Source organism: Saimiri boliviensis, chromosome 13 (genome assembly GCF_048565385.1).
Source record: "Saimiri boliviensis isolate mSaiBol1 chromosome 13, mSaiBol1.pri, whole genome shotgun sequence".
In the NCBI taxonomy this organism is placed as follows: domain Eukaryota; kingdom Metazoa; phylum Chordata; class Mammalia; order Primates; family Cebidae; genus Saimiri; species Saimiri boliviensis.
The window spans coordinates 78124868-78152091 of NC_133461.1; the positions used below are offsets into that span (position 1 = coordinate 78124868).

The 27224-nt window shown below is 40.9% G+C and overlaps 1 protein-coding gene across 1 annotated transcript in view; it reads right to left on the bottom strand.

Annotated features, from left to right (window-relative positions):
* Positions 1-3539: 3539 nt before the first annotated feature.
* Positions 3540-27224, bottom strand: part of BAG4 (BAG cochaperone 4) — a 34892-nt gene continuing 11207 nt past the window's right edge. Inside the window, exons 2-5 of the mRNA XM_003938120.4 lie at positions 18877-18984; positions 9232-9486; positions 7971-8225; positions 3540-6985 (exon numbers count right to left, since the gene is read on the bottom strand). Coding sequence (XP_003938169.1) covers positions 6500-6985; positions 7971-8225; positions 9232-9486; positions 18877-18984 — 1104 coding nt within the window. The 3' untranslated portion in view covers positions 3540-6499. The remainder of the gene's footprint in view (positions 6986-7970; positions 8226-9231; positions 9487-18876; positions 18985-27224) is intronic.

Below are 27224 nucleotides of genomic sequence, written 5' to 3' on the forward strand. Positions count from 1 at the left end.
TCTACAAAAAAGTACAAAAATTATCCAGACGTTGTGGCGGCATGCACTTGTAGTCCCAGTCACTTAAGTGGTTGAGGAGGGAGGATTGCCTGAGCCTGGGAGGTTGAGCTGCAGTGAAGTGAGATCATGCCACTGCACTACAGCCTGGGTCACAGAGCGAGATTCTGTCTCAAACAAACAAAAAAAGGCCGGGTGCGGTAGCTTCCGCCCAGCACTTTGGGAGGCCAAGGCGGGTGGATCACCTGAGGTCAGGAATTTGTGACCAGTCTGACCAATAAGGTGAAACCTCGTCTCTAAACAAACAAACAAACAAACAAACAAAAAGTACTCCTAGTTAAATTTGAATTTAACATAAACAACAAATCATCTTTAAGTATTTTCCAAACATTGCTTGGGTCATATTGATACTAAAAATGATTGTCTGAAATTCAAATATAACTGGGAATTCTGTATTTCATCTGTCAATTCTACTCTTGGCCTTAGCAAAATTAAAGGACATTTAAGGATTGGCTGAGAGAAAATGTGCCATGATCCCAGAAGCACCTAAATACTCTCTCAGCTGTTCCATCTCTATCTCCTACTTCATCACAACAAATGTGGTCACTACTCCCCATGAGAAAAGCTAGAGTGTAAAACTTTCCTGTTTTCACACAAGAGTGAAATTCATGCAGATAGCCTCCTCTTCCCAATTTCAGACTTAAAATACCTTAAAATACACTTAAAATCTGCTCCAAGAAAGATTATAAAAAAGTAATTAAACAGAACAGTCAAGAAACATTTTCTAAAGGTAATTTTAGTACCTGTAATACCTGAACTTTGGGAGGCCGAAGTGAGAGGATCATTTGAAGCCAGGAATTCGAGCCGGCCCGACCAATACGACAAAACTCTGTCTCTACTAAAAATACAAAAATTAGCTGGACACGATGTCACATGCCTGTAATCCCAACTAAAAACGAAGCTGAGGCACAAGAATTGCTTGAACCCAGGAGGTGGAGGTTGTAGTGAGCCAAGATTGCACCACTACATTCCAGCCTAGGTGATATAGCAGGCGTGTCTCAAAAAAAATAAAAATAATAATAAAAATAATTTTGGGTTTCCAGGGCAATAAAACCATACTTCAAAGAATACAAAGCCAGGCATGGTGGCTTATGCCTGGAATCCCAGTGCTTTGAGAGGCTGAGATGGGAGGACCGTTTGAGCCCAGGAGTTCAAGACCAGCCTGGGCAACAGGGCAAAACCTCATCACTATAAAAAATAGAAAAATTAGCTGGGTGTGGTGGTGCATAGCTGTAGTTCCAGCTACTCAGCAGAGTAAGGTATGATCAACTAAGCCTGGGACATTGAGGCTGAAGCAAGCTGGATCACACCATTGCATTTTAGCCTGGGCCACGGTGTAAAACCCTGTCTCCAAAATAATATAGAAATACATTTTTTAAAAACTCAATTCAAGCTGGTTGAGGTGGTCCATGCCTGTAGTCCCAGCTACTCAGGAGGCTAAGGCGGGAGGATCATTTGAGCTATGAGTTTAGAGCCCAGCAAGACTCTGTCTCTAAAAACAAAATTTTTTGATTAACAAAAGAAAAACTCAATTGAAAGTGGTTACCATTAGAGAAGGAAAAATGGGAGTGGGATCAGGCGAACTGATCATAGAACTGACTTTTAAACTCCTAACTTCTATGAATTGATGTAAACTCCTAACTTTTTTTTAAAGTAAAAGTAAATTTGTAAAAGAAAAGTTCCATCAACTATCCATCCCCAAAAAACTTTTTATATAATGCCCATTTAATCTACATTCTTTTTTTTTTTTTTGAGACAGTCTTGCTCTGTCACCAGGAGCCAGGCTGGAGTGCAGTGGCACGATCTTGGCTCACTGCAACCTCTGCCTCCCAGGTTCAAGCAATTCTCCTGCCTCAGCCTCCCGAGTAGCTGAGACTACAGGCACGTGCCACCACGCCCAGCTAATTTTTGTATTTTTAGTAGAGACAGAGTTTCACCAAGTTGGCCAGGATGGTCTCGATCTCTTGACCTTGTGATCCGCCCGCCTCGGCCTCCCAAAGTGCTGGGATTACAGGTGTGAGCCGCTGCGTCTGGCCTTTAATCTACATTCTTCAACTTTTTTTTTTTTTTTTTTGAGACGGAGTTTTGCTTTTGTTACCCAGGCTGGAGTGCAATGGCGCGATCTTGGCTCACCGCAACCTCCGCCTCCTGGGTTCAGGCAATTCTCCTGCCTCAGCCTCCGAGTAGCTGGGATTACAGACACGCGCCACCATGCCCAGCTAATTTTTGTATTTTTAGTAGAGACGGGGTTTCACCTTGTTGACCAGGATGGTCTCGATCTCTTGACCTCGTGATCCACCCGCCTCGGCCTCCCAAAGTGCTGGGATTACAGGTGTGAGCCACCGCACCCAGCCTTCTTCAACGTTTTTTAAAACCTATCTACCGTGCCGGGCGCGGTGGCTCGAGCCTGTAATCCCAGCACTTTGGGAGGCCGAGGCGGGTGGATCACAAGATCGAGAGATCGAGACCATCCTGGTCAACATGGTGAAACCCCGTCTCTACTAAAAATACAAAAAAATTAGCTGGGCATGGTGGCGCGTGCCTGTAATCCCAGCTACTCGGGAGGCTGAGGCAGGAGAATTGCCTGAAACCAGGAGGCGGAGGTTGCGGTGAGCCGAGATCGCGCCATTGCACTCCAGCCTGGGTAACAAGAGCGAAACTCTGCCTCAAAACCTGTCTACCTATAATGGTATTATTGACATTAACCAACTAAAGAACTGTTTTCAAAACTCCATCTTTTTTTTTTTTTTTTTTGAGGCAGAGTTCCGCTCTTAGTGCAATTGCGCGATCACCGCAACCTCCGCCTTCTGGGTTCAGGCAATTCTCCTGCCTCAGCCTCCTGAGTAGCTGGGATTACAGGCACGCGCCACCATGCCCAGCTTTTTTTGTATTTTTAGTAGAGACGGGGTTTCACCATGTTGACCAGGATGGTCTCGATCTCTTGACCTCGTGATCCACGCACCTCGGCCTCCCAAAGTGCTGGGATTACAGGCTCGAGCCACCGTGCCTGGCCCCAAAACTCCATTTTTAAAAGCATTTAAAAGAATTCTGTGCCGGGCGCAGTGGCTCACGCCTGTAATCCCAGCACTCTGGGAGGCCGAACCGGGTGGATCATGAGGTCAAGGGATCGAGACCATCCTGGTCAACAAGGTGAAACCCCGTGTCTACTAAAAATACAAAAATTAGCTGGGCATGGTGGCGCGTGCCTGTAATCCCAGCTACTCAGGAGGCTGAGGCAGGAGAATTGCCTGAACCCGGGAGGCGGAGGTTGCGGTGAGCCGAGATCGTGCCATTGCACTCCAGCCTGGGTAACAAGAGCGAAACTCCACCTCAAAAAAAAAAAAAAAAAAAAAAATGAATTCTGCACTAACATGTGGAGACACATATAATCCAACCCCCATATACTTCATTAGGGCTTGTTTAAACAGTTACATTGTCATTCATACTTGGAACAATAGAGGGTTATTATAAAGAAATCATAGTTGTGTTTATCATGCCAGGACTGGGTAACTTTATTCAAGACTTTGACAAAACGATCCCCAAAGTAATATAAATGTAGACACTTTAAAAAGTCCAGATGTGAAATGTCAAGAAAACTTTGAATTCATTCCAAAGTTAATATTAAGTCAAAAGTTGAACCAATTCTACAAACCATAAATACTATTTTCCTTCTTAAGTTCATTATATCTTCTGAGATAGATTACCAACTTAGTTTTCTTTGATACTGGTATTTGGAATAATTTTAACATGATTTAACATCTTTAAGTTCTAAATCTATACTTATCCTGAATATCTTATTTTAATTAAAAATATAAATCCAGAAGTGACAACTCTTCCTTACAGAAGAATTCCAATTAATAAACGTAGAAGGATTGAGAGAAATAGAAAATCACCATTAGAACACCACAGTAGTAACTGCCACAAGCAAGATCTGCCAATGGGTAGTAAAATGAGCAAAAGTTTAAGCAGATACAGGACATTTGCATAGTCTCAGGGTATCTCCAGCAAATATTCAATAATTACAAGGAAAACACAGTAAGTTTACAATAGCGAATCGTAGCAGACACCACCTTAGCAGAGTGATCAAGGTTAACAACACCAGAAATACATTACAACATCAGGTATCCCGTTATGATACACTGTCATAGACTGGAGGACACAACATAGACATGACAGCTAAATGCAAGGCTGGGTCTTGGAACAGTAAAAGGACATTAGTGAAAAGACTAAAATCTCTACTTTTTAAACTTTCTACTTTAGTTAATAGTATTAAGGTTAATTTCTTAATTTTGACAAATGTTCTATTGTTACATAAGATGTTAACATAAGGGCAGGGTGGGTGCAGAGTATACAAGAACTCTACTATTTTTACAACTCTTCTGTAAGTCTAAAATCATCTCAAAAACTTAAAAAATAACTGGTAAAAAACACACACACATATGTATATATGTGCATAACAAGTGTACATATATATAAATCAAGACTTCATGGAAATTGGCATCTTGGGCACTCAGTCAGTAAAAGAGTAGTGTTCGCTTCTGATTACTCACTGTCTTACTGGTAACTTAGCTTTAAGGTCCTCCCCCTTCTAGACTTCTAACCTCAAGTATAAATTTCTAATTTTCATAGAAAAGCCTTTTTAAACATTCATATATTAGGCCAAAAATAAAATCCTAGAATAAAATTATCACCATATTATCTTATAAAATCACTCATCCCAACAATAAGACCCAGCCAGTATTTTTACTTCTTTCCTCTCTTCATCTAGTATGTTTGTATTGGTTTGGTTTGTTTTATGAGTGGAGATAGCTAATAGGTTTAGTATTACTCATAGGCCTGACAGTCTAGGAGGTAAAAAATTATAACTTGGGTATCTGACGAAGAAACAGCTATTTTTCCAAGAACCAATGTTGTGTACTCACCTAAGACAGGAAAAGTTATTTACGTAAGTCTCTTCTATAATAGCACAGAGCTACCCAAGCAAGGCCAACAGAGACCCTTTCAATATCCTTTTCTTAAATTTGGCTCTAAAATAACTGTTAATAATGGTAATAAATGTCTTTTTATTATAATCTTATTTTATGCAATTTAGAGAAAGATAAACATAAAATCTACCTTTAAATGAAGAAAATAATAATTTACCATTCTAACTATGGCTGATTCATTCCCTGAGCATGAATACCCTTTTACCCTCATTGTTTTTAAACTATAAACTGAGCTGAAATCTACTCATAGGTGAAACTAATGTTTTAAATGGAGAATTATATTACCAAATAATATTACTTTTTATAGTCATTATTTCTACTCACTGTGGCATTTAATGTTTCATCTGTATCTCTCTATCACAATGCCCTCTATAGAAGCAGCAATAGTGAAAACATAATTACACTTTGAGAAAAAAAAAAAAAAAAACAGGTAATTTTTAAGTGGATCTTTATCCAAATACAATAAAAGAGCAAAAAAGAAAAATGTCCATAAACATTTTCATTTTATGTCAATGCCATTTCCAAATTTACTTCCACTACTACCATGAACAGTAGAAGTGGTAAAAAACACTAACCTAACGACCTATACAAAAAGGGAAACGAATTACTCACTACACATTACAGTATATTCAAGTGGTGAAAAGATAAAAATTCTTTCAGAACTGCCATACTGGCTGTTAATATAGTCTCTTCAATAATTATATTAAACATATTACTACAAAATGTACCAAGAAGTAGAGAATAATACTATATTTGTGAACTGCAAATAACAAAACAAAATGAAGTCCAAGAAAGCTAAAGTCTAAGCCAGGCGTCCCCAAACTTTTTACACAGGGGGCCAGTTCACTGTCCCTCAGACCGTTGGAGGGCCGCCACATACTGTGCTCCTCTCACGGACCACCAATGAAAGAGGTGCCCCTTCCTGAAGTGCGGTGGGGGACCGGATAAATGGCCTCAGGGGGCCGCATGCGGCCCGCCATGGTTTCGGGACGCCTGGTCTAAGCTATAATTTACACATGAAGTGTATGCTGAAAGCAGTCACAATGTACAAAAATGTGACAAGATATCCAGATGTTTAAAAAAACAGATCCTGTTTGTCTCAGATTATATCCAGTTTCATCTGGTAGGTTTCTGATAAGCCTGTTACTTAAAGTGTGTTTCCCTCCTGCTGTTAAGAAGCAGCTCGCAGATATCCATAAATTTCTTAAGGAGTGAGTCTACTTGGCAATATTGGTAACTCCATAGTTTCCTATTACATTCATTCGTCTGAAAACTGAAAACAATTCATGACTAAAATATTCTTCCATTCCTTTGCCAGTTTTTCAAGTTTAAATCAAAGGAAAGTTGGAATGTATTGCTTCTTGTCATCGACAGGCATTTCAAAAAGAGGGTAATTAACCAAATCAAATGTTCTTTGGTCAAGTTAGTAACAGGCTTCCACTTTGTTCTAAATCATTTCATAATCCTTTCTTTTCTAATTTTTCCAGTATGGCCTGGATCTTACAAACAGCCTCTTTTCTGGCCTGCCGTACAGAGTCCTGGCCCCCCGTTTCAACTGAATCCAGTTCCAAAAGTTCCTTGGTTAGCATTTCTTCCAGAAGCCAGTATGCTTTGTCTGTTTTTTTTCCTACAAATTCTTCTACTTCTTGTTCAAGATACTGGACCTTCTCCAGCACATGTATGATTTTTTTAATACTCGGAGGAGTACTTTCATCAGAAGGTACACATTCTTCAGGAAGACTGCTACTTTGATCTTGATTGTTGGGATGGTCACTGGTGGTGCTGCCATACAGCTGAGGCTCAGCACTATACTGGACCTGGGAATCCAAAAGATCTGAATCATCATTGTTCACTGTCCCCGAGGATTCGTACTGATGAACACTGCAAGGAAAGCTGTGCCGGTTCATGCTTTGATCTGATTGGCTATAGGGATATGAAGAATCCTTGGAGAGAGCAAAAAGAGGAAAAAAGCTGTCTTAATGGGAATCCATCAACATCAAATTTGTTAGCCCACATCTTTCACTTGACCAGAAAGGTACATGAAAAGATTCCCTACCAATAAAACTGGACCTCTCTCCTTAATCATTTGCAAAAAACAGTCCTAAGAAGGTAAAAGGGAGTGCCACGCAGACAAAAGACACAGAATTTCTGAGTTACAATGGCTGGAACCTGCCCTGTGGCAGACCCATCACCATGAGGACCTCATAATCTATCCTGTGACTTAACCAATAAGAACTAGTTTTTCCTCTAAAAGGTGAAAACCTCAAGCAAGGTCTTGAATAGGAACACAGCCACAGGTGATAATGTTCAAGTCTGTGGTTTAAATACAAGCTCATACTGCAGATATTTCACATTGGGTTTTTTTGTCTTCTGTCCATAGATTATTTGAAGTCGTAAAACACAGTCTTTGCATTTAACATTTAGAAGAATCACAACAGAAAATGTGTATTTTTCTGTCTCTTAGACTGTAAATCTTCTCTAAAGTCGACTAAAAAAAAAAAAAAAAGGAAATTGAGTTGAGGTAAAGCTATAGATAGTAGTCTCACTCTGTCGCCAGGCTGGAGTGCAGTGGTGGGATCTCTGCTCACTGCAACCTCTGCCTCCTGGGTTCAAGCAATTCTTCTGCCTCATCCTCCTGAGTAGCTGGGAGTCTAGGTCTGCGCCACCATGCCCAGCTAATTTTCGTATTTTTAGTAGAGATGGGGTTTCGACATATTGGCCAGGATGGTCTCGATCTCTTGACCTCTTGATCTGCCTGCCTCAGCCTCCCGAAGTGCTGGGATTACAGGCATGAACCACCACGCCCGACCGTCACCAACTTTTTGCAATTAGTTCCCGTTTAACACAAACCAATACAGAAACTATATAAACAATGTTATGTTCTCTTAATTACACACACATCAAAGGAACAATGTTTAGGTCTCCTACCTTGGGCTGCTGGAGTGGGGGTGAAGGGGGTGACTGGGGAGAGCCACTGCTAGGCCATGGTGAAGTACTTTCAGTCATGTAAAGATTGCCAGGTGGTGCTGAGGGTGCTGATGAAGGCCAGGGATAACGGGCACCCATTCCGTAAGCACCAGGAGAAGCCCATGCATCCTCTTGTGGTCGTATAGTTGGTCCTGATTGTGGAACACTACGATTACCATCTCCATAAGGATAATGGGGCAGGGTCATTCCAGGGTTCTAGATTGAGAGGAAGAAATATACTAGTCATTGTTAAAAACTTGTAATAAAAATATTCTATATAAGCAGATTCTGAGATGCTTCCTCTCTTCTTAACAGAGTATGCATTAGCTGCTACTGGACCAAACAGTAATAACTCTAATCAGTTCCAGTAATTTTTCCAAGCCTCAAAAAGTTAGTTCTAAAGATACCAGGGATAGATTTAATGAAAATAAAACTCAGAAGGAATAGGCCTAAAAATTTAATGGATGAATACTAAGTCTGTCCCATAGATACTATAAACAAATGGACCTAGATGCTATAAGGAAGCACAAATAAAGACATGTTAGAACTCCTCTTGAAGTGAACAGAGAAATAAACAGTTATCATGTACAGAATATTAAAAAAAAATACACACCTACAGGGTCCTGAAAAAGGCTAAGATAGGGAAACTTTCAAGCAGCAACTCTAAAGATTACTTTCAGTATAAAAATTTTATGATTGGCCGGGCGCGGTGGCTCAAGCCTGTAATCCCAGCACGTTGGGAGGCCGAGGCGGGTGGATCACGAGGTCGAGATCGAGACCATCCTGGTCAACATGGTGAAACCCCGTCTCTACTAAAAATACAAAAAACTAGCTGGGCGTGGTGGCGCGTGCCTGTAATCCCAGCTACTTAGGAGGCTGAGGCAGGAGAATTGCCTGAGCCCAGGAGGCGGAGGTTGCAGTGAGCCGAGATCGCACCATTGCACTCCAGCCTGGGTAACAAGAGCGAAACTCCGTCTCAAAAAAAAAAAAAAAAAAAAAAAAAAAAAAAAAAAAAAATTTATGATTATGACATCTTTAAGGTACCTTCAGCCAAAGTCCACTTACTGCAATAGCTGCTACATGTGAGAAAGGCATCACCATAAAAGCCTTCCCAATCTAAAGTGTCTTATTAAATCAGCACTAGTACGAACAGATGCCCTTCCACTATTTACAAGAAGCAGAGACTTTGAATTCATTTTTTCCCCAACAGAAAACAACTCACCTGTGAAGCCGGATATCCTGGAACCTGCCCCCTAAGAGGAGGTGCTTCAGTCTGACAGTCCTGCTGGGGATAGATCCAACGAGAGACTGGAGTTGGGCTGTTGCCAGGTGAACGGTAAGTGCTTGGAACTTCAGTGGAGTAACTGGTCTGAGTATAACCAGGTGCATAATAAGCCCCTGAGTATGAGGCAGTATTTGCCCCAGGGCCTGGGGGGTATGTTGGACCATATGCTCCATTTGTATAGGAATTCAAACTCTGCAAAAAAGCAAGTTCAGAGAAAAAAAGATGAATTAGTAGAAGAGCTGAAATGCCCTGACTTAATGCCTAAACGTGAAAACTTTGAGAAGATATTAATCACCAATGCAGGCCAGGCACAGTAGCTCACACCTATAATACCAGCAAGGTGGGAGTATCATTTGAGGTCAGGAGTTTGAGACCAGCCTGGGCAACACAGTGAGACCTAGTTTCCACAAAAAGAAATTTAAAAATTAGCCGGGTGTGATGGCTCACACCTGGAATCTCAGCATTTTGGGAGGCCGAGGGGGGTGGATTGCCTGAGGTCAGGAGTTCGAGACCAGACTAGCCAACATGGCGAAACCCCATCTCTACTAAAAATACAAAAAATTAGCCAGGCGTGGTGGCAGGCGCCTATAATCCCAGGTACTCAGAAGGCTGAGGCAGAAGAATCACTTGAATCCGGGAGTCCGGGAGGTGGAGGTTGCAGGGAGCCAAGATTGCGCCATTGCACTCCAGCCTGGGCAATAAGAGTGAAACTCTGCTTCAAAAAAATAAATAAATAATAATGAAAAAAATTAGCCAGGCAACATGGTGCACATCTGTAGTTCCAGCTACTCAGGAGGCTGAGGTGGGAAGCATTGCTTGAGCCCAGGAGGCCAAGGCTGCAGTGAATCATGGGTGTAACACTGCACTCCTGCCTGGGCAACAGAGTGAGAGTCTGTCACAAAAAGTATATGAAAATATTTTTAAAAATTTTTTAAAGACTACAGAGATATACCTAGCCCTGCTATAGGCTTTGTATTTAACCTCCCCTAGCTTCAATTTCTCCATCAGGAAAATGAAGATCACAAATTTATCTTGACTTATCTGTTAAAATAAGATGACATATGTAAAATGTTTAGCATAGTGTCTGGCACATAGTATGCTCAAAAAATGGTAATTATTTGCATTATCACTGTTGTTAGTTTTGCCATGGCTGGGTCATGAAATGAACCCAGATCTGACTCTGAGTCCATGTTCTTTGTATTATACCATCACTCTGTATCCCAGATGATCATTCCAACTGATATCAACAACAGAAAACAGAGACAAACTCCTCATATATTCCTCATTGTAGTTTTAAATCACCTATTCAGACTCTTATCCATACCCAGAATCTTCAGTTCAATAATCCAAACAAGATTCAAACTAGGCAAGTGCACTGGCTCATGCCTGTAATCCCAGCACTTTGGGTGTCTGAGAAGGGAGGATCACTTGAGCTCAGGAGTTAGACCAACCTCAGCAACATAGTCAAATTTCATATATATATATATATATAAAGTCATTTTTTAAAAAAGATTCAGGGCCAGGCACGGTGGCTCACGCCTGTAATCCTAGCACTTTGGGAGGCCAAGGCAGGCAGATCATGAGGTCAGGAGATCACGACCATCCTAGCCAACATGGTGAAACCCGGTCTCTACTCAAAATACAAAAAGTAGCTAGGCATAGGCTCCTGGCTGTAGTCCCAGCTACTCGGGAGGCTGAGGCAGGAGAATCGTTTGAACCCAGAACGCAGAGGTTGCAGTGAGCCAAGATCGTGCCACTGTACTCCAGCCTGGCACCAGAGCAAGACCCTGTCTCAAAAAAAAAAAAAAAAAAAAAAAGATTCAAGCTTAATACTAAATTTCAATGATTACCTTAATGCTTTCTATTAATTTCTACTTTACCCTTTAAAAACAGTAAAAAACACAGAATCAAGTTTTCCTATACTTATCTGCATCTCCAAGAGTACATAATCTTTTCCACTTTAGGTACGAGGATACCCATGACTAAAGAATTCCATGCAGGACGAGGTGCAATAGTCAGCAATGCATTCCCTGAGCAGAAGACCATGAACCACCATTTGGTTATAACTACTAAGAGGTTGTTAAGGTCTTCAGGCATAAACAAAGAACCCCTTAATAAATTGGAGACCTAATAAAACATTATGTGGCTTTTTGTAATGTTATTCAACTTGCAGAAATCCTAAGGAAATTATTCAACTACAGAAAAAGTTATAGGCATGATATTCTTCATTGCAGCATTATTTACAATCATACAAAATTGTAAACAACCTAAATGTTCTATAATAATGGAATCCTTGCAGGGTGTGGTGGCTCACGCCTGTAATCCCAGCACTTTGGGAGGCCGAGGCGGGTGGATCACGAGGTCAAGAGATCGAGACCATCCTGGTCAACATGGTGAAACCCCGTCTCTACTAAAAATACAAAAAAAATTAGCTGGGCATGGTGGCGCGTGCCTGTAATCCCAGCTACTCAAGAGGCTGAGGCAGGAGAATTGCCTGAACCCAGGAGTCAGAGGTTGCGGTGAGCCGAGACTGCGCCATTGCACTCTAGCCTGGGTAACAAGAGCAAACCTCCGTCTCAAAAAATAATAATAATAATAACAATAATGGAATCTTTAAGTAGATTAAGGACTATTAATTGAAAAACTTCTGCCGGGCGCGGTGGCTCAAGCCTGTAATCCCAGCACTTTGGGAGGCCGAGGCGGGTGGAGTGGATCACTAGGTCAAGAGATTGAGACCATCCTGGTCAACATAGTGAAACCCCATCTCTACTAAAAATACAGAACATTAGCTGGGCATGGTGGCGTGTGCCTTTAATCCCAGCTACTCAGAAGTTTGAGGCAGGAGAATTGCCTGCACCCAGGAGGCGGAGGTTGCGGTGAGCCGAGATCGCGCCATTGCACTCCAGCCCGGGTAACAAAGAGTGAAACTCCATCTAAAAAATAAAAAAAAAAAAACTTTTAATTCAGTCTCCAAATTTTACTGTTATGGCCAGCCACAGGGACGGATGCTTGTAAAAGTCCCAGCATTTTGGGAAGTCAAGGCAGGAGGATGGCTTCAGCCCAGGAGTTTGGGACCTGCCTGGGCAAACAGGAAGACCTTGTCAATACCAAAAAAAAAAAAAAAAAAAAAAAAAAAAATTAATTAACTGGGTGTAGAGGCAGGAGGATCACGTGACCCCAGGAGGTGGAGGCTGCAGTGAGCCGAGATCACACCATTGCACTCCAGCCTGGGCAACAAGAGTGAAACCCTGTCTCAAAAAAAAAGCAAAAAAAATCCTACCAAATAGAAGAATGACCATGTGGCAAGGCTAACCCAAGGAGGTAGCGCCAGAAGGCAAAGAGATGATACTGCTTAATGTTTTTAAAAGGAAACCAATCGTATCTATATACCACGATAGGAGTCTGTTTTGGATAGAAGCTAGGCCAAGTGCACTGGCTCATGCCTATAATCCCAGCACTTTGGGATGATGAGGTAGGAGGATCACCTGAGCCCAGGAGTTCAAGACCAAGACTAGCCTAGGTTGGGAGTTTGAGACCCACCTGTTCAACGTGGTGAAACCCCGTCTCTACTAAAAACATGAAAAATAGCTGGGCATGGTGGTACATGCCTGTAATTCCAGCTACTCGGGAGGCTGAGGCAGGAGAATTGCTTGAGCCCAGGAAGCAGAGGTTGCAGTGAGCCGAGTTTGTGCCATTGCACTCCAGCCTGGGCAACTAAAGCAAAACTCCGATTCAAAAAAAAAACAAAAAAGATGATAAATGTATAATCTCCACTTGCCATTTCACCAGAAAATACACATGTGCTCACCCCAAAAAGGTTTTATCTAGACATCTTTGGGTTATTTTAAATACAACAACTTGTATGTTGTATCTAAAAACACTCGCACATTATTACTGTTGCTTTAAAAAAGTTACTACTAAATTATGAGTTAATCTTTCTTGAACCTATATATGAATGTAATAAATACTTTTACCTAAGCAGGAAATGTCATGAGAAAAAGCAACCTTTATCAGTAAGATCAATCAGTAAAATCAGAAAAATTAACATTAACTTGTAATTCATGACTTTGGAGGGTGTTGTCTCCCTTTTACATTAACTATAAAAGTACACATGCTACTCTCCAAACTGATCTATAATGCAATCTCAATGGAAAAATCAGCTGCCTTGTTTGCGTGAGTTGAAAAGCTGATCCTAAAATTCAAATGAAAATGCAAGGGACCCAGCATAGCCAAAAACATATTGAAAAAGAAAAAGAAAAAAGAGATTGAGAGTCCATCTCTTTGAAGAGACTCACACTTCTGGATTTCAAATTTACTTCAGAGCCATAATAATCAAAACAGTTTGGTACTGGCTTAAGGACAGACATATAGATCAATGGGACAGAACTGAGAATCTGGAAATAAACCCTTACATTTATGATTTTTAAGAAGGGTACCAAAGGGTACATTTATGATTTTTAAGAAGGGTATGGTGGCTCATACCTATAATTCCAGCACTTTGGGAGTCTAAGGCAGGTAGGTGGATCACTAGAGGTCAGGAGATTGAGATCAGCCCGTGCAACATGGTGAAACCCTATCTCTACTAACAATACAAAAAAAATTAGCTGGGTGTGGTGGGGGGGAGCATCTGTAATCCTAGCTACTTGGGAGGCTGAGGCAAGAGACTCACTTGAACCTGGGAGGTGGAGGTTGCAGTGAGCTGAGACTGCACCACTATACTCCATCCCTGGAGACAGAGTCAGACTCCTTCTCAAAAAAACAAAAGGGTATCAAGATAATTCAGTGATGAAAGCATAGTCTTGGTGGTGCTGAGACATAACTATCCACATGTAAAGCAATGAACTTGGGCCTTACTTCACAGCGTATTGCAAAAATTAACTAAAATGGGTCGTAGACCTAAATGTGAGAGCTAAAACTATAAAAAATTCTTAGAAGAAATCATTGGAATAAATCTTTATGACCTCTGGTTAGACAAAGTCTTCTTAGATAAGACACCAAAAGCAGGAGCAACAAAAGAACAGATAAATTGCACTTCATCAAAATTGAAAGCTTTTGTGCTTCAAAGGACACAATCAGAGTGTGAAAAAACAGCCCACAGAATGGGAGAAACTATTTGTAAATCATACACAGTCATGCACTGCATAATGATGTTTTAGTCAGTGGTGGAGTGCATACGTAACAGTGGTCCCACAGGACTATAATGTAGCCAAATAATTTTATTGCCTAGCAACAGTGTAGCTGTCATATGTGGTAGCACAATGCATTACTCACCTGCTTATGGTGATGCTGGTGTAAACAAACTTGCTGTGTGCCAGTTGTATATAAATATAGTACATACAATTATATATAATACATAATACTTAGTGATAATAATTGACTATTTTACTAGTTTATGTATTTACTATATACTATACTTGTTATCATTATCTTAGCGTGTACTCCTTCTACTGGTACATTTTTTAAAGATTAACCATAAAACAGCCTCAAGGAGGTCCTTTGGGAGGTATTCCAGAACCAGTCATAATCACAGATGACAGCTCCCATGCGTCTTATTGCCCCAAGATGAGGGGGTGAAAGAGTGATACTGATGATCCTGACCCCAGGTTGGCTTACGCTAATGTGTTTGTGCCTTCCTTTTTAACAAAAACAGTTTTTAAAAAAACAAAAACTTAGGCCGGGCGTGGTGGCTCAAGCCTGTAATCCCAGCACTTTGGGAGGCCGAGGCGGGTGGATCACGAGGTCAAGAGATCGAGACCATCCTGGTCAACATGGTGAAACCCTGTCTCTACTAAAAATACAAAAAATTAGCTGGGCATGGTGGCGTGTGCCTGTAATCCCAGCTACTCAGGAGGCTGAGGCAGGAGAATTGCCTGAAGCCAGGAGGCAGAGGTTGCGGTGAACGGAGATCGCACCATTGCACTCCAGCCTGGGAAACAAGAGCGAAACTCCATCTCAAAACAAACAAACAAAAAAACCCAAAAAACTTAAAAACAGGAAAAAGCAGCTGAACAGAATATGGATATAAAGAAAGAAAACATTTTTGTACCGCTGTACAGTGTGTTTGTATTTTAAGCAAAGTATTACTACAGAAATGGGATTTCACCATGTTGGCCAGGCTGGTCTCTAACTCCTCAGGCTGGTCTCTAGCCTCAAGTGATCTGCCCACCTCCACCTCCCAAAGTGCTGAGATTACAGGTGTGAGCCACCACACCCAGCCCAAAGAATCTGAATAGACATTTCTCCAAACAATATATATAAATGGCTAAAAGCACATGAAAAGATGCTCAAATCAGTCATCAGAGAACTGCAAATCAAAACCACAATGAGATACCACTTCACACCCACTAAGATGGCCATAATTTTTTTTTTTTTTTTGTGATGGAGTCTCACTCGGTAGCCCATACTGGACTGCAGTGGTGCAATCTCGGCTCACTGCAACCTCCGCCTCCCAGGTCCCCGTTCAAGCAATTCTCCTACTTCAGCTTCCCAAGTAGCTGGGATTACAGGCACGAGCCACCATGCCCAGCTAATTTTTGTATTTTTTAGTAGAGATGGGGTTTCACCAGTTGGCCAGTCTAATCTTGAACTCCTGACCTCATGATCTGCCTGCCTTGGCCTCCCAAAGTGCTGGGATTATAGACGTGAACCACCACGCCCAGCCAGCTTTAATTTTTTTTTTAAAGGAAAACAAATATTGGTAAGGATGTGGAGAAATCAGAGCCCTTGTACATTGCTGATGGGAATATAAAATGGTACAGTTTGAAGAACAGTTTGCCAGTTCCTCAAATTGACAAATATAGGGTTACTCTATGACCCAGCAATTCCACGTCTAGGTATAGAGCAAAGAGAACTAAAAACATATTTCCACATAAAAACCTGTACATGAATGTAGTAGCAGCATCACTTATGACAGAAGAAAAAAAAAAGAAAGACACACCAAATATCTATCAATTGATGAAATTTGGTATATCCTCACAACATGGAGAACCTTGAAAACATTACATAGTGACAGAAGCCAGAAACAAAAGGCCACATACTGTAGAATTCAATACAAAATATCCGGTTAGACAAATCCTAAGCGATAAAAAGTAGATTACAGGTTGCCAAGAGCTGGGGGGAGGGAGTGATGACATTTTAAGTACAGGGCTTCTAATTGGGGTGATGACAATGTTCCAGAATTCGACAGTGATAACGGGTAAACTTTATGAATATACTAAAACCCACTGAACTGCACACTTTGAAGGGTGGATTTTGTAATATGTGGCCAAACTAAAACTATGTAACATTTAGCAATAATAATGCCGGGCGCGGTGGCTCAAGCCTGTAATCCCAGCACTTTGGGAGGCTGAGGCGGGTGGATCATGAGGTCAAGAGATCAAGACCATCCTGGTCAACAATGGTGAAACCCCGTCTCTACTAAAAATACAAAAAATTAGCTGGGCATGGTGGCACGTGCCTGTAATTCCAGCTCCTCAGGATGCTGAGGCAGGAGAATTGCCTGAACCCAGGAGGCGGAGGTTGCGGTGAGCCGAGATCGCGCCATTGCACTCCAGCCTGGGTAACAAGAGCGAAACTCTGTCTCAAAAAATAAATAAATAAATAAATAATAATAATAATAATAACTACTCAATTTCAGTCACAGGGATAAGGCTGACACAAGTAAAATGAAACTTTGTGATAAGTACTAACATGTTCTTTTATTTTGCATTCCATTATCTCTGATCAACCTCATCCTGAGGTTCACATAAACATGTTCATTATAGGTGAGGCACAGGGGCTCACACCTCTAATCCCAGTGCTTTGAAAGGCCAATTTGGGAACATAGGTTGAGGCTAGAGGTTTGAAAACAGACTAGGCAACACAACAGGACCCTGTTTCTACAAAAAAACAAACAAATTAGCATGCACCTGTAGTCCCAGCTACTTGAGAAGCTGAAGTGGGAGGATCTCTTGAGCCTAGGATTGGGAAACCAGCCTGGGTAAGATGGCAAAACCTTAACTCTAAGAAAAATTTTAAAAATTAGCTGGGCATGGTAGTGTGCAGCTGTAGTCCCAGCTACTCAGGAGGCTGAAGTGGGAAGATGGCTTGAGGCCAAGAGGTTGAGGCTGCAGTGAGCTGTCATTATGCCAGCCTGGGATACAGAGCAAGACCCTGTCTCAAACAAACAAACAAACAAACAAACAAAAAACCCAGAAATATGGTTAGATAGAAAAAAAAATGGAAATATGAAAATATGACAATTATTCCTTTGTTAGTACAACCATTTTGAAGAGTAATTGGCTATATTTAATAAAAATGTATACACTTAAACCCAAAAATTCCATACCCTAGGGAAATTCTTATCTCATATGTATATAACAGAAAGATGAAAACCAACAATGGGCAAAAGAAGCAAGCTGTAGGAGTGTGTTTGTTAGTATGAAATCACACATATCAAGTTTAAAAACATGTTAAATAAAAGTATATAAAGTTTATGGATATATATATACACATTGTAAAGGCATAAAAACACAAATGGAATAATAAATATAACTGTAGGCTAGACACAATGGCTCATGCCATAATCCCAACACTTCAGGAGGCCAAGGCCAGCCAATCACCTGAGGTTAGGTGTTGGAGACAAGCCCGGTCAACATGGTGAAACCTGTCTCTACTAAAAATCTTAAAATTTGCTGGGTATGGTGGTGCGTGCCTGTAGTCTCAGCAACTCAGGAGGCTGAGGCAGAAGAATCATTTGAACCTATGAGAAGGAGGTTGTAGTGAGCTGAGATGGGCAACAGAGCGAGACCCTGTTTTAAATAAATAAATAAAACTTCAGTAAATGAAGTGTCATTGGGCTTCCATTTTATTTTTTTTACTTCTTTTTTAAAAATCGGAAACAAATGTGGCAAAAAAGAATTGACAAATCTGCATGCTAGATTTGTTTGTTTTTGAGTTTTTGTTTAGTTTTGTTTTTAATACAGAATCTCCAGAGTCTGCCTCTGTTGCCCAGGTTGGAGTGCAATGGTGTGATCTCAGCTCACTGCAACCTGTGCCTCCTGGGTTCAGGCAATTCTCCCACCTCAGCCTCCCAAGTAGCTGAGATTAGAGGTGCCTGCCACCATGCCCAGCTAATTTTTGTATTTTTAGTAGAGATGGGATTTCACCATGTTGGCAAGCTGTCTCAAACTCCTGACCTCAGGTGATCTGCCCGCCTCAGCTTCCCAAAGTGCTAGGACTACAGGCGTGAGTCACCACACCCGGCCCTGCATGCCAGATTTAAAATGCACATATTTTCTGTATGTTTTGTATGCTTAAAATATTTTAAATTAAATGTCTGTAATAAGTCAAATATTAAAAAATAAGTACGTTTTATGTTTGTTGCTTCTGGGTCCTGAAAAATCATTTACTATGCCTCAAGCTATAGGTAATATTTGCCTAGTTATTTATCTCTGAGCTAAAAACATTAAGATGAGATTGATGGAGCCCATTAAAACAAAGGAAAAAAACCATACTCACCACTACTCTGAAATCTACACAGGTTTTGAAAATAAATCTATTCATTAAGAAAAAGTTCAGAAAGTCTCTGTTTTTAAATCATACCTGGCCTTGCAATTCCGGTCTTACAGGATATGTACTTGGGTAAGGAGCCCTAGATCTTGCAGAAGAATTCCAATAGTTAGAATTGTAGCTAGGATATGGTGGCTGCTCCTAAGAAAAAAAGAAAAACAAATTCACTCTTAATAACATTCATATAAAGGCAGGTTATAAGGATTTAAAAGAAAAAAAAAGCAATAGACAAAAGCAATAAGCTGGGCACAGTGGCACATGCTTGTTGTCCGATACAGCAGAGCTGAGGTGGGTGGATCGCTTGAGCCCAGATGATTGAGTCTAGTCTGGTCAACAGAGACCCTGTCTCTTAAAAAAAAAAAAAAAAAAGGCAATAGAACTCCACTATAAAACCATTCATTATTCAATACATGGTAAATCACATGCTCTAGGACAGGCATCCCCAAACTTTTTACACAGGGGGCCAGTTCACTGTCCCTCAGACTGTTGGAGGGCCGCCACATACTGTGCTCCTCTCACTGACCACCAATGAAAGAGGAGCCCCTTCCTGAAGTGCCGCGGGGGGCCAGATAAATGGCCTCAGGGGGCCGCATGCAGCCGCAGGCCGTAGTTTGGATTGGAGACGCCTGCTCTAGGACAAAACAATTATTAGCTAGTTAAAAAGCTGTTCTTAAGCATTTCACCAATGCCATGACACCAAATGCTATATAAAGGGATTCTATTACATCAAGATGATTAGCAAAATCAGAGACATTAGATCACCTTTATCCCTCTCCAGTAACTAATCCTCATGACTACTAATTTAATTAGTGCAACAAAATGGTTATTTGCTACTGTATACTTACCGATAACTTTGGAACATGAAGACATTACTACTAGAGTTTAGCTCAAGCACGTACATCTTCAATCTCCAACTTCTTTGCCTTGCCACACCCTAGTTTTTTTAATATTATTCTACTCTCTGCTATGGCTAAGCTTTCTGCTGGCAGCCTCAGTTTCGGGCATAGATGCAGAACATTCACCAATCCAAAGAGAAAAATCTAGCTACAATAATTTCATCAGCCTTTCTCTCCAACTCAAAAAGTTAATGCAATGATTTACAATAAGCCAAAAAACTCTGATAAAAGACTAAACAGGCCGGGTGCAGTGGCTCACGCCTGTAATCCCAGCACTTTGGGAGGCCGAGGCGGGCGGATCACGAGGTCAAAAGATCGAGACCATCCTGGTCAACATGGTGAAACCCCGTCTCTACTAAAAATACAAAAAATCAGCTGAGCATGGTGGCGCGTGCCTGGAATCCCAGCTACTCAGGAGGCTGAGGCAGGAGAATTGCCTGAACCCAGGAGGCGGAGGTTGCAGTGAGCCGAGATCACGCCATTGCACTCCAGCCTGGGTAACAAGAGCGAAACTCCGTCTCAAAAAAAAAAAAAAAAAAAGACTAAACAGATTCAAAACTTCTCAGAGCATTTATTATCTGGTTTATTACATACATTTATTATCCTATGAGTTATTTTGCTTCGAACTGTATAGATTAAGTATAGTTTTAAGCTTGAACAAGACCTTCCATATGATTTTACAAAGAAATTCATTGGGATCTGAAATAACTGAGATTATTCCTGTTAGCAACTGCACTACTTATCAAATTCATAATACTTTGTTTTCAGTAATACTTTAAATTTTTTCAGCAATCATAAAAAATTAAAGTATAATCATAATAATTATCAGCACTCTTGGTACTGTTATCTTGATACTGTTTATGCTGGTATTATAGTTGTAAATGAATACTTACATTGGTATTGCTGGGAATCAGTATTTTCACAATGGGAGATAGAAAATACAGATATAATAATGAAACTTAAAACCTTATAATCCTTAATTTGAATTGTAAGTATCAGTATCAATTCAAACTGTATTTTGTCTTCTTAAAAAACCACCAACTTGGGCCGGGCGCGGTGGCTCACGCCTGTAATCCCAGCACTTTGGGAGGCCGAGGCGGGTGGATCACAAGGTCAAGAGATCGAGACCATCCTGGTCAACATGGTGAAACCCCGTCTCTACTAAAAATACAAAAAATTAGCTGGGCATGGTGGCGCGTGCCTGTAATCCCAGCTACTCAGGAGGCTGAGCCAGGAGAATTGCCTGAATCCGAGAGGTGGAGGTTGCGGTGAGCCGAGATCGCACCATTGCACTCCAGCCTGGGTAACAAGAGCGAAACTCCATCTCAAAAAAAACAAAAACAAAAACAAAACAAACAAACAAAAAAACCCACCAACTTGGCTGGGCGCAGTGGCTCACGCCTGTAATCCCAGCACTTTGAGAGGCTGAGGCAGGTAGATCACAAGGTCAGGAGTTCAAGACTCAGCCTGGCCAAGATGGTGAAACCCCGTCTCTACTAAAAATACAGAAATTAGCTGGGCATGGTGGTGGGCGCCTGTAATACCAGCTACTTGGGAGCCTAAGGCATAGAATTGCTTGAACCCAGGAGGCAGAGGTTGCAGTGAACCGAGATCATGCCGCTACACTCTAGCCTGGGCAGCAGAGCAAGAATCCATCCCAGAAAAACCAAAAACCAAAAAACAAAAATTAGCTGGGCATGGTGGCAGGTGCCCATAATCCCATCTACTCAGGAGGCTGAGGCAGGAGAATCGCTTGAACCTGGGAGGGGGAGGTTGCAGTGAGCTGAGATTGGGCCACTGCACTCCAGCCTGGGCAACAGAGCGAGAATCTGTCTCAAAACAAAACAAAACAAAACAAAATACCAACTTGTGCTGGGCGCAGTGGCTCAATCTGTAGTCCCAGCACTTTGGGTAGCTGAGACAAGAGGATTGTTTGAGGCCAGAGGCCAGGAATTCAAGACCAGCATGGAAAATAGTGATTGGTCTCTACTCAAAAAGAAAGAAAAAAAAAAGGTGGGCATGATAGTGGGTGCCTATAGTCCCAGCTACTCAGGAGGCTTAAGAGGCAGAGGCAGAGTCCAGGAATTCAAGGTTACAGTGAGCTATAATCTATGACTGTGCTACTGTACTCCAGCCTGGGCAACAGACTAAGACCCCATCTTTAAAAAGGAAATAACTACCAACTTGATAACCACACACAGAAAATAATTCAAATAACTCTTGAACAGTTTTTTGAACGAGCATCCTCTGTGATACGTATTCTAAAGGCAAAAGAAATTCAAAAATATCTTAAACTTTTCATAGAAAGTTTTTAGTAGGGATATTATCTTAATTTTTAAACCATTTTGTACATATTGTAGAATAGAATAAATACATACAGTAGTGTTATTGAGAACCAATATTTTCACAAGGACAAGGAAAGATAAAATACAGAATAGGGCAAGATGAGGAAAAACTGGGTGATAGTGAATGTGGTGGTGTTCAATACAAACTCAAGTAAGTAAAAAATGTAATTTAACCTTTTATACAAAACCAATAAATATGGATAAAAGTGACAGTGTGTCAGTCCACATAGAGGATTTGGGAGTCGTGCAAATTCTAGGAACCCTCTTGTATTCCTGTGCCCTCCACAAGTCCTACATGATCTTATATAGGACCTGTGTTTTCAACTGAAGTCCCAGGATGGGAAGACACACAGGAAGCACCACTGCAGTGGACTCAGAACCTGAGCAAGAAATAAATGTTTATCACTGTAAGCTACTAAGATCCTGGAATAATTGTTTTACTATAGGAAAAGTCAATTAATGCAATAACTAAATATCAAGTTGGTAACATAACCACAGAGAAAAAAGAATTACTTCAAATTACTTTTAGCTCACATTATTTTGACTGTAAGTCCTCAGTGGAATTTATTCTCTAAGGACAAACTGAACTGCAGAGAAACCTAAACTGCATCCATCAGTTATTTGTTAGTCATAAAACTGGTATTCTCATTTTTATTAACAGTTTTACTCATTACCATACAATTCACCCATTTAAAGTGTACAATTCAGTCTGGGCATGGTGGCTCACGCCTGTAATCCCAACACTTTGTGAGGCGAAGGTGGGTGGATCACTTGAGGTAAGGAGTTCAAGACCAGCCTGGCCTACATGGTGAAACACAAAATACAAAAATTAGCTGGGCACGGTGGTGGGCACCTGTAATCCCAACTACTTGGGAGGCTGAGGCAAGAGAATTGCTTGAACCCAGGAGGCAGAAGTTGTAGTAAGCTAAGATCATGCCATTGCACTCTAGCCTGGGTGAAGGAGACTCCAGCTCAAAAAAAAAAAAAAAATTAGCTGGGCGTGGTGGCACACACCTGTAGTCCTAGCTACTTGGGAGGCTGAGGCAGGAGAATCACTTGAACCTGGGAGGTAGAGGTTGCAGTGAGCCAAGATCGTGCCACTGCACTCTAGCCTGGGTGACAGAGCAAGACTCCATCTCAAAAAGTAAAATAAAATAAATAAAGTATATTTGGTCTGATATTAATATAGCCACTCCAGCTTTCTCATAGTTGGTGTTTGCATATTTCATATGTATGTATGTATGTATGTATGTGTGTGTGTGTGTGTATATATATATATATATATACACACATATATATATTTAATTGATATATAAAGGTAGTACATATTTTGGGTATACATGTGATATTGTGATACATGTATACAAAGTGTAATGATCAAAATAGGGTAACTGGTATATCTGACACCTCAAACATTTATCTTTTCTTTATTTCTTTATTGCATTTTATTTCTTTTTCCATTCATTTACTTTCAAACTATTGGTTTTAGTTTCTGTTTGTTTTCAAACAGTCTCACTCTTTTGCCCAGCCTGGAGTGCAATGGTGTGATCTTGGCTCACTGCAACATCCGCCTTCTGGGTTCAAGTGATTCTCCTGCCTCAGCCTCCTGAGTAGCTGGGATTACAGGAGCATGCTACCACACCTGGCTAATTTTTGTATTTTTAGTAAAAACGCGGTTTCACCATGTTGACCAGGCTGATCTCTAACTCCTGACCTTGTCATCTGACCACTTCGGCCTCATATTTGTATCTTTTTTTTTTTTTTGAGACGGAGTTTCGCTCTTGTTACCCAGGCTGGAGTGCAATGGCGCGATCTCGGCTCACCGCAACCTCCGCCTCCTGGGTTCAGGCAATTCTCCCGCCTCAGCCTCCTGAGTAGCTGGGATTACAGGCACGTGCCACCATGCCCAGCTAATTTTTTTGTATTTTTAGTAGAGACGGGGTTTCACCATGTTGACCAGGATGGTCTCGATCTCTTGACCTCATGATCCATCCGCCTCAGCCTCCCAAAGTGCTGGGATTACAGGCTTGAGCCACCGCACCCGGCCATATTTGTATCTTTAAACATTTAGTGTGCTACCTTTAGACACCATATAGTTGGATCTTGTTTTTTTTTTTATCCAGTCTGCCTTTTGATTAGATTGTTTAATCCATGCACATTTAATGTTATTGATATAGCTGGATTTACATGTATTTTTTTTACTTTTTGTCATCTACTGTTACTTTTTGCTTTTTAAATGTCTCATGTGTTTTTGTCCTTTATTCTACCTTTACTGCTTTCTTCTGCATTAAGTATTTTCAAATGTAGCATTATAATTTAAAGGTTATACTTTTTTTTCTTTAGAGGTTACCCTTGGGCTAACAATATATTTATCAGAATCAGCTTCTGATTTATACCAACTTAATTCCAGTGAGATACAGAAATGTTCCTCCTATATAAGTCTATTTCCTCTTCGCCTTTTTTGTGACTTGTTATCCACATTATGCCTACAAATGTTACAAACTCAACATCGTATTGTTATACTTATCACTTTATATGATGTCTTTTAAAGAATCTGAAGAAAAGAGCATTATTTGTATCTTTTGTTATATTAACCTTGTTACTAATCATTTCTGATATGTTGGTGTGTTCAATGGTGTTTGACATTTCTTCAACACTTCAGTCTTTTTTCTCTCCTTCATATTGCATAATCTGTATTGATCTTTCTTCAAGTTCACGAATTCTTTCTTCTGTCAGTTCAAGCCTACTGAACTCCTCTAGTTAATTTTTCATTTTAGTTATTGTACCTTTCAACTCCAGGATTTCTACTTGGTTCTTTTTTTAATATATAATTGCTATCTCTTATTCCCTATTTGATGTGACATTATCACACACCTTTCTTTGCTTCTTTAATTATAGTGGTTTTGTTTTGTTTTGTTTTTAAGACGGAGTCTCGCTTAGCCACCTAGGCTGGAGTGCAATGGCCGATTCTCAGCTCACTGCAACTCCTGCCACTCAGGTTCAACAGATTCTCCAGCCTCAGCCTCCTAAGTAGCCCGGATTACAGGAACCGGCCACCACTCCCAGCTAATTTTTGTATTTTTAGTAGAGATGGGTTTTCACCATGCTGGCCAGGCTGGTCTCAAACTCCTGACCTCAGGTGATCCGCCTGCCTGGGCCTCCTAAAGTGCTGGGATTATAGGCATGAGCCACAGTGCCTAGCTTAATTATAGTTTTTTTAGTTATTTGAACATATATAATGGCTACTTTGAAGTCTTTGTCTATTAAATGTGACATATGGTCACTTTCACAATTGGTTTCTGATACCTGCTTTTTTTTCCCGTGTATGGGTCATACTTTCCTGTTTCTTTGCATAGCTCATAATTTTTTGTTGGAAACTAGACATTTTAGCAACTCTGAGTACTACTGATCCCACCTTCTCCACCTCAGGCTTGTTATTGTCATTTGCTTGTTTGCTTAGTAACTAGCTGGATTATTTTTGTAAAGTGTATTTGCCTCCAAACTTCAGGTTTTTGCAAGACTTTCTTTGAGTATGTCTTTCCTTGACCGCATCTAGTTGTTAAAGCTTCACTAGTTTCCAGCTGATTGCTCTACTGGTTTTAACACCCTGGGGCATAAATTGCTCCACAGACTTGAGTCGCTGAAATTTGGGTCTCTCTGAAGGGACAGTTCCCAAGGTCAGTGTCAGAGTTGTTCTGATGTCAAAGGGCTCCTCCTAGCTTTGTCTTTTCCTGGTTCTCTCCCACAAACTAGCTGGCCTACAGTTTATCCTCCATCTCCAATAAATTTAGCCAGTCTCTTCCCTATTGCCTTGTACAACAACCTCCAGTTTTTTTGAGTTTCTTCATATTCTTGAGCGTCCCCATACTTTTTTCCTTTAGGAAAAAGATTAGGAGCTACCTGTTTTACAGCATGCTTCTGCTTCCAGATAAAACATCTGAGCTACTCTCTACAGCTAGAGTGGAGACAATGGTGTGTTTATCTGGATGGCATCCCTGCTTTAGGAAGTGGAGCACCCAGGAGAAGGGAGGCTGTAGACTTAGGTCTTCTCGTCTTGCCAAGCACAGGTAAGGGTGATCAGAGCCCCAGTATTCTTAGCAGTGCCTTGCCGAAGTTCAAGTCTCCATCCTAGGAGTAGGGACTAGGTTAAAGAAAGGATCTACCACCACTCAGTCACAATTACCTAGAATTTTGCCTCAGTGACAGGCACCTGGGGCAAAATGCGAAATGTTGGTAGCTACTCCTCGTAGGAAGAAAACCTTCTGATTGAGGAGGCAATGAGGTGGAATACATGGAGCCCTGTGTTCTTGGCTATACCCTCTACAGTGAAGTTGTTGTCTTACTAGCTGGGAAAAGGGAGATGTGGAGGGGTTTTAGTTCAAATATCACAGACCCAATGTTCTTACTGAGTTTTGTAGATTTTCTTGAACAAATGTTTCCTCATTTGCTATATTCCCTAGGACCATTTCCAGAAACTGTAATTTGTTGTTTTTGAAAATTAATTTCACCAGTTTCACCGGGGACCAGGTCCACAGAATTCCTCACGCTGTTATACCAGAACTGGAACCTAGCATTATTTTGAACTTATTTTATGCATTATTGTTGGATTGTGCAAATATTTATAATTATTTTAAGTTAGGAATCAAGATTTTTTCATATAAAATATTCACAGAAGTTGAAATTTCTATAATATTAAATTTGAATATAAGTATAAATTCATTTATTTTTCCATTTTAAAATACTTATTTTATAATTCTGCCCTTTGGAAAGGTCTAGAAGCAACAACACAATAACGATTAGTATGTACACCAGGAACCCAACTGTAATTTCTATACCAAGTATTAAGGTATTGCCCGTCAGCTCCAAACACAGCATTCTATACTTGGCTCTGTGATGCAAGGCTAGAAGTCTACAAACATTTCTCCCTCACCAGCTTGCTTGCTGTTTCTGCCAACACAGCACGCTACTCTAGAGGAGGAGACAGTGGACTTGCTTCTTCCTGTCTGTTTGCTCTTTTGGTCAGTGCCAGCCAGACAATGCCATTCGACCAGTACGCAGCAGTCAACAGCACTCTCCAACCCGAATGCCCTCAGAGGTACCTGCACCAAGTAGGCAGCGCCACCTCCTGGATTCCAGCTCC